The 16,888-nt window shown below is 38.6% G+C and overlaps 1 protein-coding gene across 1 annotated transcript in view; it reads left to right on the top strand.

Moving 5' to 3' along the window:
- The window catches only part of FREM2 (FRAS1 related extracellular matrix 2), a 124,950-nt gene that overhangs the window by 90,987 nt on the left and 17,075 nt on the right, over window positions 1–16,888 (top strand). Inside the window, exons 12-16 of the mRNA XM_058829580.1 lie at window positions 2,828–2,958; window positions 3,870–4,028; window positions 4,926–5,229; window positions 7,148–7,279; window positions 7,871–8,202. Coding sequence (XP_058685563.1) covers window positions 2,828–2,958; window positions 3,870–4,028; window positions 4,926–5,229; window positions 7,148–7,279; window positions 7,871–8,202 — 1,058 coding nt within the window. The remainder of the gene's footprint in view (window positions 1–2,827; window positions 2,959–3,869; window positions 4,029–4,925; window positions 5,230–7,147; window positions 7,280–7,870; window positions 8,203–16,888) is intronic.

Raw genomic sequence — 16,888 nt, 5'->3', positions numbered from 1 at the left:
GCTTTAAGCAATGACTAATGGAGTTTGTAGCATTACGATTTTTTTTTCTTTTAAAGTTTATGATAATACATGATATTACTCTGTATTTTAAGATTAATCTTTCATTGCTGGAGTGTTTTCATAGTTTGGATAAACTATTTTGGCATCCAGTCCAGCTGGAATATATGACTTGCCTTAGAACATCCAGCAACAACATTGTGCTGTATCTTCAAATTCCATAGGAGTGGCATTTGCCACTAGTGATATCTGAAGAGTCAATTTTTTACCACAAGAAAATCATTAACCCAGATCTTGCTAATTCCAGTCACTTTGTTCCTGCATTGTAGAGTTTTGCTCTTTCCTGCTGAAAACCACAGAAACTTCTAGTGTCAGCTGATACTTATTTTATTTGCACATTACCTGTAGGCATTGTGCTTTCATTCTCCCTGCTGTGCACCAACAGCACATGGGAGAAAAGTTTTCAGGGGAAACGTGCTACTGCGGAACAAGAGGCTCTCAGCCTCTGCCCCCAAGCCTTTGAGAAAGGTCTGTAATGTGCAGAATTTCCCCACAGGTTTCAGAATACCTCTGTGTTTAGGGAACCTGCCTATTCAGCCATGGGTACAAAACCTGCATCCTTAATTGGGTTTTCTGAAGGAAGTGTAGCAAACTGAAAAACAGCAAAATTCTTAGCTGTCACACAGCTAAGAGTTCATATGTTTATTACCACAAGGAGTATTTCCCTGACTTAATAACACTTGTGATTGGAAGGATCATTAGATTAATTAATCAGACTCACTGTGGATTGCAAGATTCTCCGAGTTTTCCCGAATTACTTCTGAATTGATCCAAATAACTTTGGCTGGAGAAAATATATCCATTAGAAAGGGCATCCAGTCCTGGTTTGACGGCTTTGGAGAGGAAGTGTTTCTCAGCATTTTGCTTCACTGATCAGTCTCTATCAGCCAAGTGCACATTATTTCCCATATACAATTCAGCTTTGATACACTATTGCTTTATGTTCCTGTCCCTTTAGAGTGCAGAGCTCTTTATCACCTGGTATGCTTCAATTATGGTGGTGTTTCTATATACCAGTGAGAACATCACTTTTCAGGTTCTTCTGGCCCTAAGTTTCTGTTGGTTATTTCTGTACATCTTCAAAGTGAATTTGACATTCTTTAAAAATAAAAATACTAGAAAAGCACTTATTATTTTGGTTACTACCTCTCTCACCTTTTCCAGGCACAAATGTTAAATAGTTTCTGTACTTTTTATTTTTTTTAGTAGTTAATACAGTTGAGAATCATAGTACTCCCTCACTCAGTCTGAGTGTGATGAGTTGATCTTGGCTGGACTGCAAGTGCCCAACAAAGCTGTTCTGTGAGTCCCCCTCCTCAGCTACAGAGGAGAGAGAAAACATGATAGAAGGCTCATGGGCTGAGATAAGAAGAGGGAGAGATCACTCACCAATTATCAACACAGGCTAAACTTGGGAAAATTAGTTTCATTTATTACCAATCAAACAAGAGCACAGTGATGGGAAATAAGACTAGATCTTAGAACATGTTCCTCCCACCCCTCCCCTGTTCTTGGGGCTAGCTTCACTCCCAAATTCTTTACCTCTGACTGGCTCAAGGGAATGGGAGTTGCAATCTGTTTATCATGCATTATTTCTGGTGCTGCTTCTTCCTCAGACTTTTCCCTGCTCCAGCATGAGGTCCCACCCACAGAAAACAGTTCTTCAGAAACTGAAGGCCTTCCCATGGCCTGTAGTTCTTCCTGAACTGCTCCAGTGTGGGTCCTCACAAGGTCACAAGTCCTGCCAAAACCTTCTCTGCTGTGGGCTCCTCTCTCGATGGGGCCACAGGTCCTGCCAGGAACCTGCTTCACTGGAGGCTTCCCCCAAAGTCACAGCCTCCTCTGGGCATCCACCAGCAGGTGATTGCGGGTCCTCCACGGGCTGCAGGTGAATCTCTGCTCTACCATGGGCCTCCATGGGCTACAGGGACACAGCTGCATCACCAGGGTCTGCACCAGGGCCTGCAGAGGAATCTCTGCTCTGACTTCTGGAGCACCTCCTGCCCTTCCTTCCCCACTGGCCTTGGTGCCTGCAGAATGATTTCTCACATATTCTCACTCCTCTTTCCCAGCTGCTGTGGCTCAGCAGTTTTTTCCCTTGTTTAATCTGTTGTCCCAGAGGCACTACTACTGTCACTGCTGGGCTTGGCCTTGGCCAGCAGCGGGTCCATCCTGGAGCCAGCTGGCATTGTCAGATACGGAGGACGCTTCTGGAAGCTGCTTGCAGAATCCACTCCTGCAGCCCCCACTACCACAGCCTTGCCATGCAAACCAAATACAATCACCTAAGACTGAACTTCTTATCACTATGACTTAGGAAGTTTTTTCAGAGACAATGATTTTCAAAATACAATACTCTCAGGTAGCTACAGCTTTGTTCCTTATTTTTGATATATACCATTGCATTTATTACATTTTGTAGGAACAAGATGTAACAATGCTATTTATTTAGAATTCTTCAGTCTTATGGTCATTCACATATGTTACCAACCTTTATGTGATTAGTCACAGATAGTTTTCAAAACATTAAGTTCCATTAGACTAAATCTTGAGCTTTGCAAATCTCTTTGATTTATGTCTTATATTCAGTGATTTCCACTTGTGTCCACTGCTATTGATTATTATTTTTTGTAGGATAAAATAGGTTAAATTAAATTTGCAAACATCTGTAATTTGAAAACTGAATACTAACTACCATCTCTCATGGCTGGACCTAGAATCATAGCTTGTTATGAACAACAGATTTATTTTAAGTGTCTCATTTTTTCAGAAATTGAGTTCAAGGAGGGTGAAACACAGCACTTTGTGGAGATTGAAGTTCTCTTTGATGGAGTAAGGGAGATGAGAGAAGCCTTCACTGTTCACCTGAAACCTGATGAGAATATGGTTGCAGAAATACAGGTAACAAGTTCCTGAAAAGTCCTGAAGAGCAAAATCTGGTAAACAGAACTCCTACTCAATTTCTGGCTCATCGTTTTACTCTTCTTTTAAGATCTATTTACACCATCTGGACTTGTATATTAAAAGACAAAAAGGCCATCCCAACTGTCACAGTAACACCTGAACAAAACAGTTTGCTGTCAAGGCAATAATGTTGATGGGGGCATAGAGCCAATGAAAGACTGAAGTCTTCAGGATATTGTTCCAGACATATTCTTCTCATATAATCAGTCTTAGAAACTTATGTCCTCTTGGAAACACTCTCTGGCAATGCAATATAACCTCTATGCTGTCAAAAGAGCAGTTTCAGGTGAAATATGACTTCTGCTGTCAAAGCCATGTTAATATTATTCTTATTGTGTAAGATGAAATAGCCACACATTCTTGTTATTTAGCATTATATCTTACATACTTTTAATTTAAACATTATATTCTGCTGATTTGGCTTAAAATGTTCTTGAAACTCCCTGTCTGCTTCATCAGTGTCACACCATATATAGTCTGACTCCAGACAGCCAGACAGAAGAGACATAGCCTTTGCTGATGGCAAACACCCCATTTCCACCAGCCATTAAAGCATACAGTGCACATAGATAGGGGGTTCTACCAGAGTACTGAAGTGATAACAAAAAAGCTGCGAGACAAGGTTGAAGGTCTGGGATCTTCACTGTTCTGAAAAGAAAAATTTCATTTTGTCTCTTCCTTTTGAACTCTTGCAGTGTACTTTCAGTGCCTCAACCCTTTCTCAATAGCTCCTCCAGTTGAGGTTTTAGAACTTTCGGAACAGTGTTTCAAAGGCTATATTCTGATCAATGTCCAGCTTGTTTATTTAAATATTCACAGAGAACTGTTTCTGTCCTTTTCATTGTCAGACAGCCAAGGCCATTGTTTACATTGAAGAAATGAACAGCATGGCAGATGTCACTTTTCCCTCTGTCCCTCAAGTTGCATCTCTGTTGATATATGATGATACTTCTAAAGCCAAAGACAGAACCAGTCCCATTGCTGGCTATCCTGTCATCTGTATCACAGTGAGTATCTCTGCAAAAACAGAACAAAATCTGTATATGGATTTTGTTCAGTGGGTTTTAGGCACCTAGTATCAATCCATATGGTGATGAGTCACACATATTAGTCACACATATTAGTTCAAGCTAGAATTATCCTTAGAGCTAATCTAATTTGTCTGGATAATGAATCTGCTTTCAGGAGGACAAAAAGCATAGAAAGATGTTTAACTTGCTCCTCACTAAGAATAGTTTGATATTGATACACTGTGTCTGTGATTGCGTGACTTTAGTATTTCCTGCATTATCCTGCCTTAATTTGCCAAGTTAAAATCATTGGAGATAACAGATGAGCCATTGTTTTCAATGAGTGCCACAGACTGTAAAATGAGTGTTGAAGGAATACAGGCTTCTTTCATTTTTTTCACTTGCAACTGAAAAGTTTACATAAATATTCATATACCTTGAAGAATGTTTTGTCCATCTTCAGTTTGTTTTTTAGTTTGTTTTTTGCACATTCCTTTTGCACAGGAATGTCACAAGTTGAATGGTTCTTCTAAGTAAAAAAAGAATCAATGAAAATAAATTTTTAAATGCAAAGTGTATTTGCAGAATTACATCAATGGGAGAAGTTAAAATTAAAATAGTACATGGGAGTGCAGCTTGTGCCTTCATAACTATGCTGTGTTTCCACCTATAAATCAATTTTAAATAATGTTTTTTATTTCAGTAAGCATAATTAGTTATGCCTTTTAATCTACCCTAGCAGTGCTAAATACATCACTGTCAAAATAAGGTGATTTCTTATGAGATTTAGTGGGATTGTCAGTTCCATGTTGTTGAATTTTGTGACTCTTGATGACTTAAAGCTCCTTTGCCGTGAAGCAAATAAATTCCTAACATATGTGCCTTGTTCTGCAGGCTTGTAATCCTAAGTATGAAGACTTTGACAAGACTGGTTCTATATGTGCCAGTGAGAACATCAATAACACTCTGACACAGTACCGGTGGCTTGTAAGTGCCCCCACTGGCCCCGATGGTGTGACCAGCCCCATGAAGGAGGTTGACTTTGACACCTTCTTCACCTCCTCTAAGATGATTACGCTCGACTCCATTTACTTTCAAGCTGGTTCTCGTGTCCAGTGTGCAGCTCGGGCTGTGAATTCAGATGGGAATGAGGGTCTTGAGCTTATGAGTCCTATTGTCACTATAAGCACATCAGAAGGTAAGACATCATCACCTACTGCAAAATTCACAGATCTCTTGGATTCCAAATCCAGTCTTAAGAAAAGCTAGTTACATGATCAGGCATTTTAACATGACTGTCTCAGCTTTTCTTCTGTTGTTCATAGAGTTGGTGCAAAAACTCTTTTGATGCAGCAAAGAATTGTATAAAGAAAAAAGTTTTTCCTCTCTCCTAATTCTCCACATCTTTAAGTAATAAGCCACATAGCAAACTTGTATGGTCATGAGAACAACATATAACAGGCAACGGAATTAGTGAAACCTGGTTTGGTTTCCGTTGACTTTAGAATTCAACTGCAGTAATGATGCAGTACAGTCTCAGCTCCTATTAGACACTGGAGAATCCACATGGGAGTGGTGTATGAAAGCCTAGCCAGAAGAAAAACCTCATTTGGCGTTCAGGCCTTCCTGAACACCTGAGAATTGATGTCTTCCTTGACTAAAGACTAAAGCAGCTGGGCCCAATAACAGGCCATGGACAAAATTTTTCCCTGGTCAAAGCATTCATAATTATTCATCCTTCTTGTTATATGAAACAGACTGGCTTTGTTATTGTAAAAAATGCATTATTTGGATTACACTTCACAAATTCGCAGAGCTAATTAGCTCAGGCTCAGGACTGAGTTGTGATGCATAAATTACTTCCAGTACTTGAGCTTACTTGTGATGTGAAAGGAAAGGAGTGCAATGTTCACAGCAGCCTGCAAAAATCCTGAATTTTTTCCACTTTGAAGATGCCTTGCCTCCAGTACATATACCAAAGTCTCAAAAGGAATTCAGATTGTGCAAAAAAAAAAAAAAAAAAAAAAAAAAAAAGCATTTAGTCTCTTTAGCAATGTTATTTGCATTTGAGGAAAAAGAAACCTAAAACCACTGACCAAACCAACCAACCAAAAAGCTGTCATGTGCAGATGAGAAATTCTGTTTTGTCCTGAAAGAAGTTTCCAACTTGGAGATGTTGAGCAAGATGAGGTCCTCCAGAAACAATAAGCTCTACAAGAGGAGGGCCCTGCCTCCTCTTTTCTTGAAATCCCTCAGAAATGGGCCGAGAACTGTTTCGATTTTACACATTTGCTTGTTTCTTACTTACAGTACCTGGTAATCCTTTGGCCATCACATGACAAAGCGACCAGAATGCAGACACTTCTGCATTGTACTGTGCAACTAGAAGTTGCATATATATCAGATCATATGATTATAAACCTAATTTTCTGGTCCTACAAAGCTGGACTAATACTGGAACACATTAAACTAACACTGGAAAGGATTACCAAAATGAGTTACACATTCTCCTTTCTTGGAGAAATTCAAAATTCAAATTAACAAGGCCTTAAAGCCAACTTGATCCAGCTTTGGAGCTGGCTCTATTCTAAGTCGATTATTTCTAGGTACCCTGTGACACAATCTTTCTAACTACACTTTTGTAACTAATGGATCAGGAGACTCATAAATGTGTGTGAGGTTATACCACTGCATACTCCAATCCAGTGCCAAAACCAACTGAACACTGGTTAGGTATCTTCCATAAAACTTAGGATGGTGTGAGAAATTAAAACATATGCCTCTGAAGACCTCTGTAAGAATGTGTGGCACTTGGCACTGGCTTTGCAAGTAAGGTTGACACATACAACTGAAGAGACACCAATGCAGTATCATCATCTTGTTCTGAAAATGTGATCTTGTTGATCAAGTAATCATTTCTGTTTGAGTCCCCTTTTGCATAAATTCCTGTTGAAACCTCTGGAAAATGGTTCTCAAAGTATTTGTCATTCAAGAAGATTCTCATTGTTTTGGATACCTGTATTGTGGAAGAAAATTACATCTAAAAGAGTGCAAGGGAAAGTATAGATTGTTTCCTATGGACATAAAGTAAGGTTGCTTTCTCTTTTTTCCATTAGGTCTTTGTCAGCCTCGTATATCAGGAGTAGTTGGAGCAGAGCCATTCTCTGCCAAACTGCGCTACACTGGCCCAGAAGATTCTGACTATGCCAACCTCATCAAACTGACAGTCACAATGCCACATATTGATGGTATGAGAAAATCAGCTGTGGGGTTAGGAGAATTTATACAATATGCTGTTATTTGAGCTGTTTTATTGGTCAGGTTATTTTAAATAGACAAGTTAATAACATAATCTTTTAACAGTAGGACCAAAGAAAAATGTTATGAATGATTCAGTTGCAGTTTGCAACAAGGTGCATAAGGTACTGTATTGATACATAGTCTCTGATGTGAAGAATAGCATTTTCAGATTAACTGTATAATTTACAAAAATTGGGCTAGATCTAGGCTTTGTAAAACTCCTTTGAAGTTCATAGAAATATAGCATTTAATTACTATTCACACTTTTTATTAAATAATATGTTGTATATTAATACATTTAAATAGTAATATGTTTAGAAATATTTTGTCTTTTCATAGTTTACAGACAGTTATTGTGTGTAAAATTATCATACATACTTGGAATATCAACTCTCTTTGAACTCTAAAGTACAGTAATTAGTGTAAGTACAAAATACAAAAGCACTGCATAACATGCTTAGTGTTCGACAAAGTCTGGCTAAATTAAGCAGGTCTGACAACTGACATGTAGTGATCGTGCTATAAATTAATGTTTTTAGGCATGCTGCCTGTTATTTCTACAAGAGAGCTCTCCAACTTTGAGCTGACACTTAGCCCTGATGGAACTAGAGTTGGAAACCATAAGTGCTCCAACCTGTTGGATTACACAGAAGTCAAGACCCACCATGGCTTTTTAACTGACTCTACCAAGAATCCAGATGTGATTGGAGAGACCATTCCCTATCAGTACAGCCCAACAATTAGAGGCTTCAATACCTTGCGTTTCTACCGCAACCTGAACCTGGAAGCCTGTCTGTGGGAGTTTACTAGCTACTACGACATGTCTGAGCTCCTCACAGATTGTGGAGGCACCATTGGGACAGATGGACAGGTATGGAACTGGAACTCGATTTTGTACTGTGTTCTTGTAGTAAGATATTTCGCTTATAATACATCTATGCTAGTAGAAATAAGAGAATTATTTCTTCTGAATTAAATTTGTAAATGCTTTTCTCACAGTAGAGTTATGTGGTATTTTGGGGCAAACCAGTCCCCCTTTTACTGCATAGTGAGCCAGCTTAGTATTTTCTTAAAATGAAAGCCTTCTGAAGAATTGCTTTTAGCACACAGATAGCACTGGGCTATGTAATATTCATTGTGGTATATCTTAAAAAGCAGTTTCAAAACATTGTAGAGAGACTTCTTGCTGAACACAAGGGACTGCAATGTCCTGCTGGCAACTTGGCTTTGCTGGTCTCTTGTTCACTGGGTAACGTGACCCATCACTGCAGACAGCACAGTGCTCTCATGTTACCCAGCAGAAAATTACTTGTTCAGAAGGCAGAAGAAGCTGCCAGTATGGAATGGCTGAAGAACAGAGCAGTGAAACTGGTTGGGGAGTTAAAAGCAAGAGATGGGAGAGAACTTCAGGTGTACTTTGGAAAATGATTTCTAGAAATCCATAGTAATGTTAAAGGAAAATGGTGCAGGACTTCTTCTGTAGCAGTGACAGTGAAATTAATCCCTGGATCTTCCCTGTATAATTACTCTATAAGCCTGTATGATCCCACTCAGGCTCTGGACTATAGAGGCTGTAACTATGAAGTTTAAGTATAGAAAACTGTATTTGGGGAATAATCCAATAGGCTGGAAGAAAGACTCATATCAGAGAAGTCTGTCCACACTAGCTCACTTTCCCAGTACACTAACATTCCTTGTTGAACCACCGTGAAAAGAATGAGCTTGCTCTGTGAAATGGCCATAATTTCTTTGCTCTTTTGACATTTTGCCAGGGATACTATTCTATGAGACCCCAGCAAATTTATTTGCACAAATTCTTATTTTGTTAGTCCCAAATGGCATAAAGTAGATTTGGAAAGTGTGTAGTTGCCCACAGAAACATACAAGCCTGTGCAACAGCAGAGCTAATTTACTGCTAAAAGTGTAGTCACCGATGGACATACAGATATCTAATCAGATAAACTGATTTTTTTTGTTTGTTTGTTTTGATTTTCTTATAATTACATGCCTAAAGCCCACCTTACTCCATGGATGTTCACAGTAATCATACAGTCAAAATTCTGGACAAGAAATTGCACCAGGATCTCTTTAGCAGTTGCTTAACTTCCTCTTAATTAGAGATTAATTAATTCTGCCCCTCTTAATTAGAGATTATATGCTCTAAATCAGAAGACAAGAATAAAATGGAGCTTCTGCCCATCTCAGATGCAAAGTTTTGATGGATATTTCATCTATCTCACTGTTTTGTCATCAGTTCTGGTTCTTTGTCTGTTAGAGACCAGTTCAAGGTCTCTGTCTTCATGTTGAAAGCTCACTGTCCATGCTTTTCTTGGGCTTGGCCTCTGCTGAAAACAGATCCTCCTACAGGTGCATTCCAAGAGATCTATGAAACTGTCAGAGGGAAAGGGAAGGCGTCCAAGTGTGGGATGTAAACCTTGCACATTCTCACAAGATAAAAATGACAGCAGTCTTCACTGTTCTTAGAATGATTTCATTTCTTCGACTCATCATTCCTATTACTATCTCCTTATGCCCAGGCAATATGCAACCATATATTCTTATTTCCCATACAACACAACCATTAGCACACAGAGCTTGAAGCATCTGTAACTATGCCAGCCACTTCTCCCTCAGTGAAAAAGAAGGAAGACCTGGTATGAATCCTTTCCATTTTAAGTACTTCTGTGCCCTTTAGAGAAAAGGCTGAATAGCTGCCTTAGACAAATATGTATCTAAATAAAACCTCATTATTTATGTCTATGTTCATATAAACGGAGGGGGAAATACGTACTATTCCAATATTTTAGTAAATTGGAAGAACCTGTATATTCAGTTTTGGAGAGCACACATAAGTTGCAATGTGGCCAAATAAAGAGCTGTACTTTCTGTAGGCTTCAGAAGTATTATGCACTTTATGTAAACTCCCTGGTTTACAAGCAGAGAGAGATCAGTATGAGCTGTGAGAGCCATGAAACTGCAGCTGAAGTCATCCGTTAGTGCCTTCCAGGTTATGTATAAAAGTTACAGTGTGTTAAGTGAAATATCAAGCTGAATTACTTGTAGCAGTGAAGTATTACCCTTCAGTCAGTACGCGCTTTGCTGCCCTCCCTATTTTCCCCACCTCCATTTAATTCTTCTCCAGGTTTGGTCTTTATCTTCACATGACCCTCTCCAGCTGAGAGGGGAGGCAGTCAGTGCCCTATCTCTGTGGTTGTCACCATTGTTGTTTTTTTCTCCTTCAGTGAACAATTAATAATCCTCTTCTGTGAGAGGGAAGCTGGCAGCTATGGTTTTCACCATTTTTTTTAGCAGACAAAGGAAGCCTAAATTCTATTATACAGTCAGAACAGATAAATAACAAAAACACTCTTACCATATCCTGCTACCACTGCAAATTTAATATCTTGAATTTACCAGATACTTTGGTTAGATCTTTAGGTTCAAAGTTTTGTTTATGGATTCTAGTTCTCCAGTACCTGTATGGTCAAACAAGGACAGCCATGTTGATTCAGACAGAAAGATTTCACACTGAGAACTGGCAATATCTTAAATTATGTCGACCTTCACTTTATGGGAGCTCCTGCTATGGTATGGAAGGAAGATGAGCTTTAGGAAGCAAGAAGTGAGGTAGGAGACCTGCAGCTGGTGCAGTTCTTCTGGCACAGCTCCTAGTGTTTGTTGAAGGGTGCAGCTGTCTTAGCTAGTTCCCATGAACTCATGAACTGTCATAATACATACAGAGAAGGTCTTAGTTTTCTTTTTTTTTTTCTTTCCCCTTTCAGGCCTTTTGATTGTGACCCACTCTCTTTCTCAATTATTCTGTGCATGAGCAAACCCTGTGTGAGCTAGATGCAGCACTCCTTTCAGTGTACAGCTTGACGGTTTGTCCCTGGGGTCTGCCCACAACTGAAAAGCCAGGCATTTATGTATCTAAACATGGACTTAGTTGTGCAGTTTAAAGAACTTCTACTCAAAATTAAAGACCTGCTCCTCTTTAAATTGAGATAATTAATTTGGATTAGAGTTCTGTCCTTGTTAAAGGTCAGCTTTTAAGATTAGCAGTTTTCTGTAGGACAACCTGGAGTCACAGTTTAAAATTCAGTGTTTAAATTTGGATATATATAGGCCTTAAAAAAGGGGAACTCACCTATTTGAGGACAGTCTTCTGGTATTTTCAAGTAACAAAGGTTGAGCTTTGCTTCATGGGAACATTGTGAGAGTCAGGCACTATAGACATCTCACATTCTCACAACACAGGTTCTAAAACAATGAAAGATATTTGTGAAAGGACATGAAAAAATGAGTGTGAAAACCAAGCAGGTGACCATACTTTAATGAAGTGTTCACTGAAGTACTGGCCTACATTTATTTCATGGAGTGTGAAGTATCATTTGATCTCATTTCCTACTGATAAAACTGTTTGCTAGAGCCAGGAAGTTTGGCATCTGAAGGCTTCTGTGTTGTTCTGCCCAAGTATTTATATATGGATGTTTCTTTCCATAGTTCCAGTCCACTGCCAGACTTGGAATAGGGAAGAAAGGAAGTTACCATTCAGACTAATTTTATTAAAGACAGCTCATTAATCAAGTATTTTATAGGAACAAGGAGGTGAAGAACATGTATTAAAATAATTGAATGTATAGCTTTATACCTTGAAACTATGGTAATTGAGTATAGCTGAGCAGTTTGCCTTTTTCTCTTCAAAAACCAGTTATTTTTGGCCCAAACTGAAAATGTCGTTCTTGCAATATGTTCAGCTCCCATTTATGCTATAGCATATAATAGCATATACATGTTTCAGCACTGAGCATTTCAAAATCCCGCCTGCATACAGGTTTTAAAATCACTAATGTACTGCTGCACCTTACACAAGGCAGCTTGCAGAGGGTTTCTATTACACAGAAACAGTATATTTCCAGCTTTATTGGAACTAGTTTTACCAAAATAATTTTTAAGATGAAAACTCACCTATTCTGAAAATCTCACTAGATGTTGTAAAATGTAAACAGACAGAAATGTCTGTTTTCAGATTTTTTATTCACTTTAGCAGCCCCTGTCAAGTTTAATAAAACTCTACAACTCGTGTCCCCTTGACATGGAACCTCACTAAAAGGCAAACATTTTTTCTCTAGCTACAAACATGTGCATTTAGTAAACTGTAAAGAATGAAAAACTATAAAGCAAATGCACCAAATGTGTAACAAAGTCAAAGAGGTTAAATTTTTTCAAGGGACTGTCATTTCAAGGCTGTTTTGCATTCTCTTCTCCATTCAGGCTTCTTTAAACAAACCTGCTTTGCATTTCACCTGTGACCTACCTGTCTGGATGTCTTCTTAGGGCCAAATCTTGGTTTTACCATACTGACATTGTGTAAACAGTTAATTGATAACATTGTTAAGCTTGTGTGACTCAAATTCACAAACATCACAAGTAAATGCAATAGAAATGACACTTAGGGTAATTTGGAAAATAAAAATACAGTTTTCACATAAAGCTGTTTCATTGAGATACACAAAATAAAACAAAAACTTGTTTTGTTTCTAATGTCTAATTCTAATTTTATCAGTACTATTCATGTATACATGCAAACACTGACAAACTCTGTCCTCTGGAAATGTAAGCCAGCTAAATAAAGCACACTATAAATGTAGAACAGAGTCCATGCCACAAACGCGTTATTGGAAATATTTTTTGTTGTAAATATTCTAAATTGTTACTTGTCAGATTCTCAAAATAATTGTGTATTTTACTTAATGAAGTTTGACAGATTGCATCTGAAAGGGAAAGAAAAGAAAAACACTTATAGAAACTCCCATTAATACTTTCTAAGTCTTAAATGGGAATTGTCAGTATTCTGAACCAGACCTTATGATCTGTGATTATATGAAGCTCTACTTCTTAGATCAATGTCTGGTATAAATTGTGTTGTTCTCTGACACACATGAATTTTGAGGTGCACTGTTTGATGTTTTTTTATCTAAATTTTTCCAGATGTTATCTGTAAGAGTCTGTTTCCTCCTTGGAACAATTTTTGTTCTGTCTTCTTAGGTTCTCCAGACCTGGCATTGTCATGGAGCATGAGACAATTTCCCCAGTTCATCTTGGGTGTAGCTATAGTCTGCATATCTCTCCAATTCACATTTATGTTGCAGTTCTCTCCTGGTATCAGAAGACTAAAATTCACACCCACATATTATTGTTTAAAATCAACATTACTGAATGTAATTTTGTCAGTGTAACTGGTAAAATCTCCTGTTCATAAGATGCATGGATACATAATGCACCTGTCCTGTCTCTCCACAGCAGTTAAGCTGATCCTACACTTACACAGCTCTCAGTTACCCTTTTGGTTCTATCAGTGTCACACTGAGATATAAAATGAACAGCTGGCTGCTCCCAATAGGCTTTGCATGCGGTGCTGGAAAAGAAAGATAACTCAATGGAAAGAATGTTTTCTCATGTTTGTCTAAACAGCATTATTAGTGGGGCTGGAGAAGTCAAACTCCTCCATCTGTGTAACACATTCCATCGATTCATTTGGGGGGCGGGGCAGTGTCTGCTCACTTTGGCCCAACTTTCCTCTGCAGCTGACATCCTCTTTATTTTTTTTTACTATATCTAAAAGATCCTTTCATATACCATGTCTTGAGATTTTTCTCTTCTGCCTACAGAAGAGTAGATACCCCCTTATAGGAATGAGAGGCTCTTAGAAGTTTTCATTTACTGTTAGAGAGAATTATTCAGTAATTCTCTGACTATCAGTGTTGTAGCTTTGCCTCCAGACCTGCAAATCCATGCGTGTCTCCAGAAGGGTTTGTTTGTGAGCTTTTAGCAAGAAATCCTTCCTCCCTCATTCATGCCATGAATCACACATAAGGACAGCAATACTCATGGAAGCACATAAGTACACAAATAAATTTCAAGGCTGAAGTAAGCAGCCCAGTCACCTCTTGCAGGTTTTACTGAAAGGGAGGAACCTTTTTAATTCTACAGTCCTAGAAATGGGGAGATTTCAGGTTTCTCCCCAGGGCAGTGGTAATACATAAAAGGAGCAGTGATCCTGGCAGACTTGCCCCAGAAGGGATCCTGCTACTAGATTTAGAGCAGTACAATAAGCTGAGCTCTCTAACACTATGGTCCCATCAAATGGAGGCAAGAAAACCCTAAAATGTGGCTTACAAACCTCATTAGTGGATTGCTTTATGTACAGTACACATGAAGAGACAATGGTGCATTCAAAGTCAAGAAAAGTTTTGTAATGAGGGATGTTTTTTTTAGCTTAATATGTTATAAGGTACTGAGCTAGAAGGTGTTTTGTGGATCACCCTATCCAGGCCTCTGCCTTAAGTCGCTATAATGTCATTCTGACACTAGGAAACTTAATCTAAAACGTAACAGGATTTCATGGCCTCACTATTCTTGTGGAATGCCACCACACTGAGGGCTGGAAACTCTTCTAGGCTGTGTTTGTCATGGCCATCTTATGCTCATTTGTTCCTGTGTCAGCACTATCTTTCATCATCAGTGGCCCTTCTCTGGACTTAGTCTCCTGATGTATATAGACAGCATTCTTCTCCCTCTCAGCCTTTGTTGTATTGGGCTCAACAACATGGCTATTTCAGACTCTGCTCATCAGGTAGTTTTGCCATTCCCCTGATTATGCTGATTTCTTTTTCTGCAGTCTACAATGCAAATTAGACTTTTTCAAGCATGGATGATCAAAGCTGTTCCAGATAAGCTCTCACTAGTGCTCTGTATAATGGCATGCATGCTTCTAACTTCCACCCCATTCCTCAGTTTATCTTAGGATCATAGCACATGGAGAGGGTAGGAAGGTCATAGTTATGATGTGATCAACTTGCATAACAAAATTTCTTTCCCCTCTATTGTGTCTAATGAATGTCTTTCATTTCTGCAGAAATCCCTGTGGCTGGTTTCTATTACCTTATGGTTTAAGCTATAAGATTTCACCTCACTGCTATTACTCTAATCCTCAAGGTCATTAAATTCTTACTTTGATATTGCAGTCCTCTACTTTATCATTAAGCATTATGTATGCTTCTATTTAAGAAAATAATGGACATGTATTAAATCCTCTTCCACATACTTTTGTCTCTTCCTTATAAGCAAACTAAATTTCAGATCTCTGACTTCAGTATCTAATTCTTACTGTACAGCATGCAGATATAGAAGAAAAATGCACAGAGAAAAGCCAACACAGTTTGTCTGGGATGACCTTACAATAGTAATACATTTTTTATACAATCAAATGTATTCATTCAGTTCTTGATACTGGTCCAGGAAATGACAAATTTTTTAGTTTACCCCTGCATCAGAGGCAAACCATAAGACACATCGTTGCTATATTTTTTTTAATAGAAGTGAGAATGTTACATTGTTATTTTGAACAATTTAATAAATCTGTGTCCAGAATAATTTCTCAGCTACTCATGCAGGTATTTCAAAGATACTCTTGCAACTTAAGTGGTACTAAGTAATAATACTTTTGTCTAACTTCAATTGGTCATCCAATGTACAGAGAGAAAAAACTTCTTTTTTTTCTGCTCCAAATAGAGGTACTTGACGGTGTTTATGTAAAACCAACAAAGAATCATTAATATACTTTACAACTGTAGCATCTCATCTACCAATCTGTGTTAGTGTTTTGTTTTTCAGTGACACCAGACTCTTTTCCGTGGTGCCCAGTGGCAGGACAATGAGCAATGGCCGTAAACTAAAACAAAAACCACCACAATATGAGGAAGAACACAGAGGGTGACAGAGCACTAGAACAGGCTGCCCAGGGAGATCATGGAGTCTCCCGTTCTGGAGACATTCAAAACCCACCTGGACACATTCCTGTGTAACCTGCTCTAGGTGACCCTGCCTTGGCAGCAGGGATGGACTGGACAATCTCCAGAGGTCCTTTCCAACCCTATCAATTCTCTGATTCTGTGATGCTGTGTGTTTCCCAATGACTGCTGTCTAAATGCTAGCACGTATTATGGAATGAGTCAAACAGTGTAAGTTGAAAGGGTTTTGGTAGCACAGTGCAGATCAAGAGTGTCACATGTGGAAGTGAGTTGTGGCAACTACAAACATTTGCCTTAGTGAAGTCCCTAATTAGGTCAGAGTATTTAGTCAATGCAGGCAGTAAATTTTTGGTTACATTATATTAGTAAAAGTTCTGTTAGGCATTTCAAAGTGTAAAGCTGCTGTAAGGAGATGGTCATTCAGCCTCTTGACTTGCTGCTGCTTGAACCCAGAAACAGTTTGATTTTTACACAGCTTGTAAACTTCTTTGAATGCTGGGGATTTTTGATAGTGCAAAACACTCTTTAGAAGGATGTAAGGTAATCACTCCAGGGAAATGTTCAGGTGTGCAAATTTATATATGGAATTTCTATTGGAACTAAACGAGAATTCAACTTTTATGCCTTTAAAAAGTTTCCCACTGGGAGATGATTTCAATGTCTTTCCTTCCATGTACTTCTAAGAAAATCCAGAATGGTCTAAAAGGATATGGATTGCACATTTCTAGTCAGAGATATGTGAGT

The sequence above is a fragment of the Poecile atricapillus genome, chromosome 1 (genome assembly GCF_030490865.1).
Source record: "Poecile atricapillus isolate bPoeAtr1 chromosome 1, bPoeAtr1.hap1, whole genome shotgun sequence".
NCBI classification, from domain to species: domain Eukaryota; kingdom Metazoa; phylum Chordata; class Aves; order Passeriformes; family Paridae; genus Poecile; species Poecile atricapillus.
The sequence above is the reverse complement of the archived record's forward strand: the minus strand, read 5'-3'. Positions and strand labels throughout refer to the sequence as shown.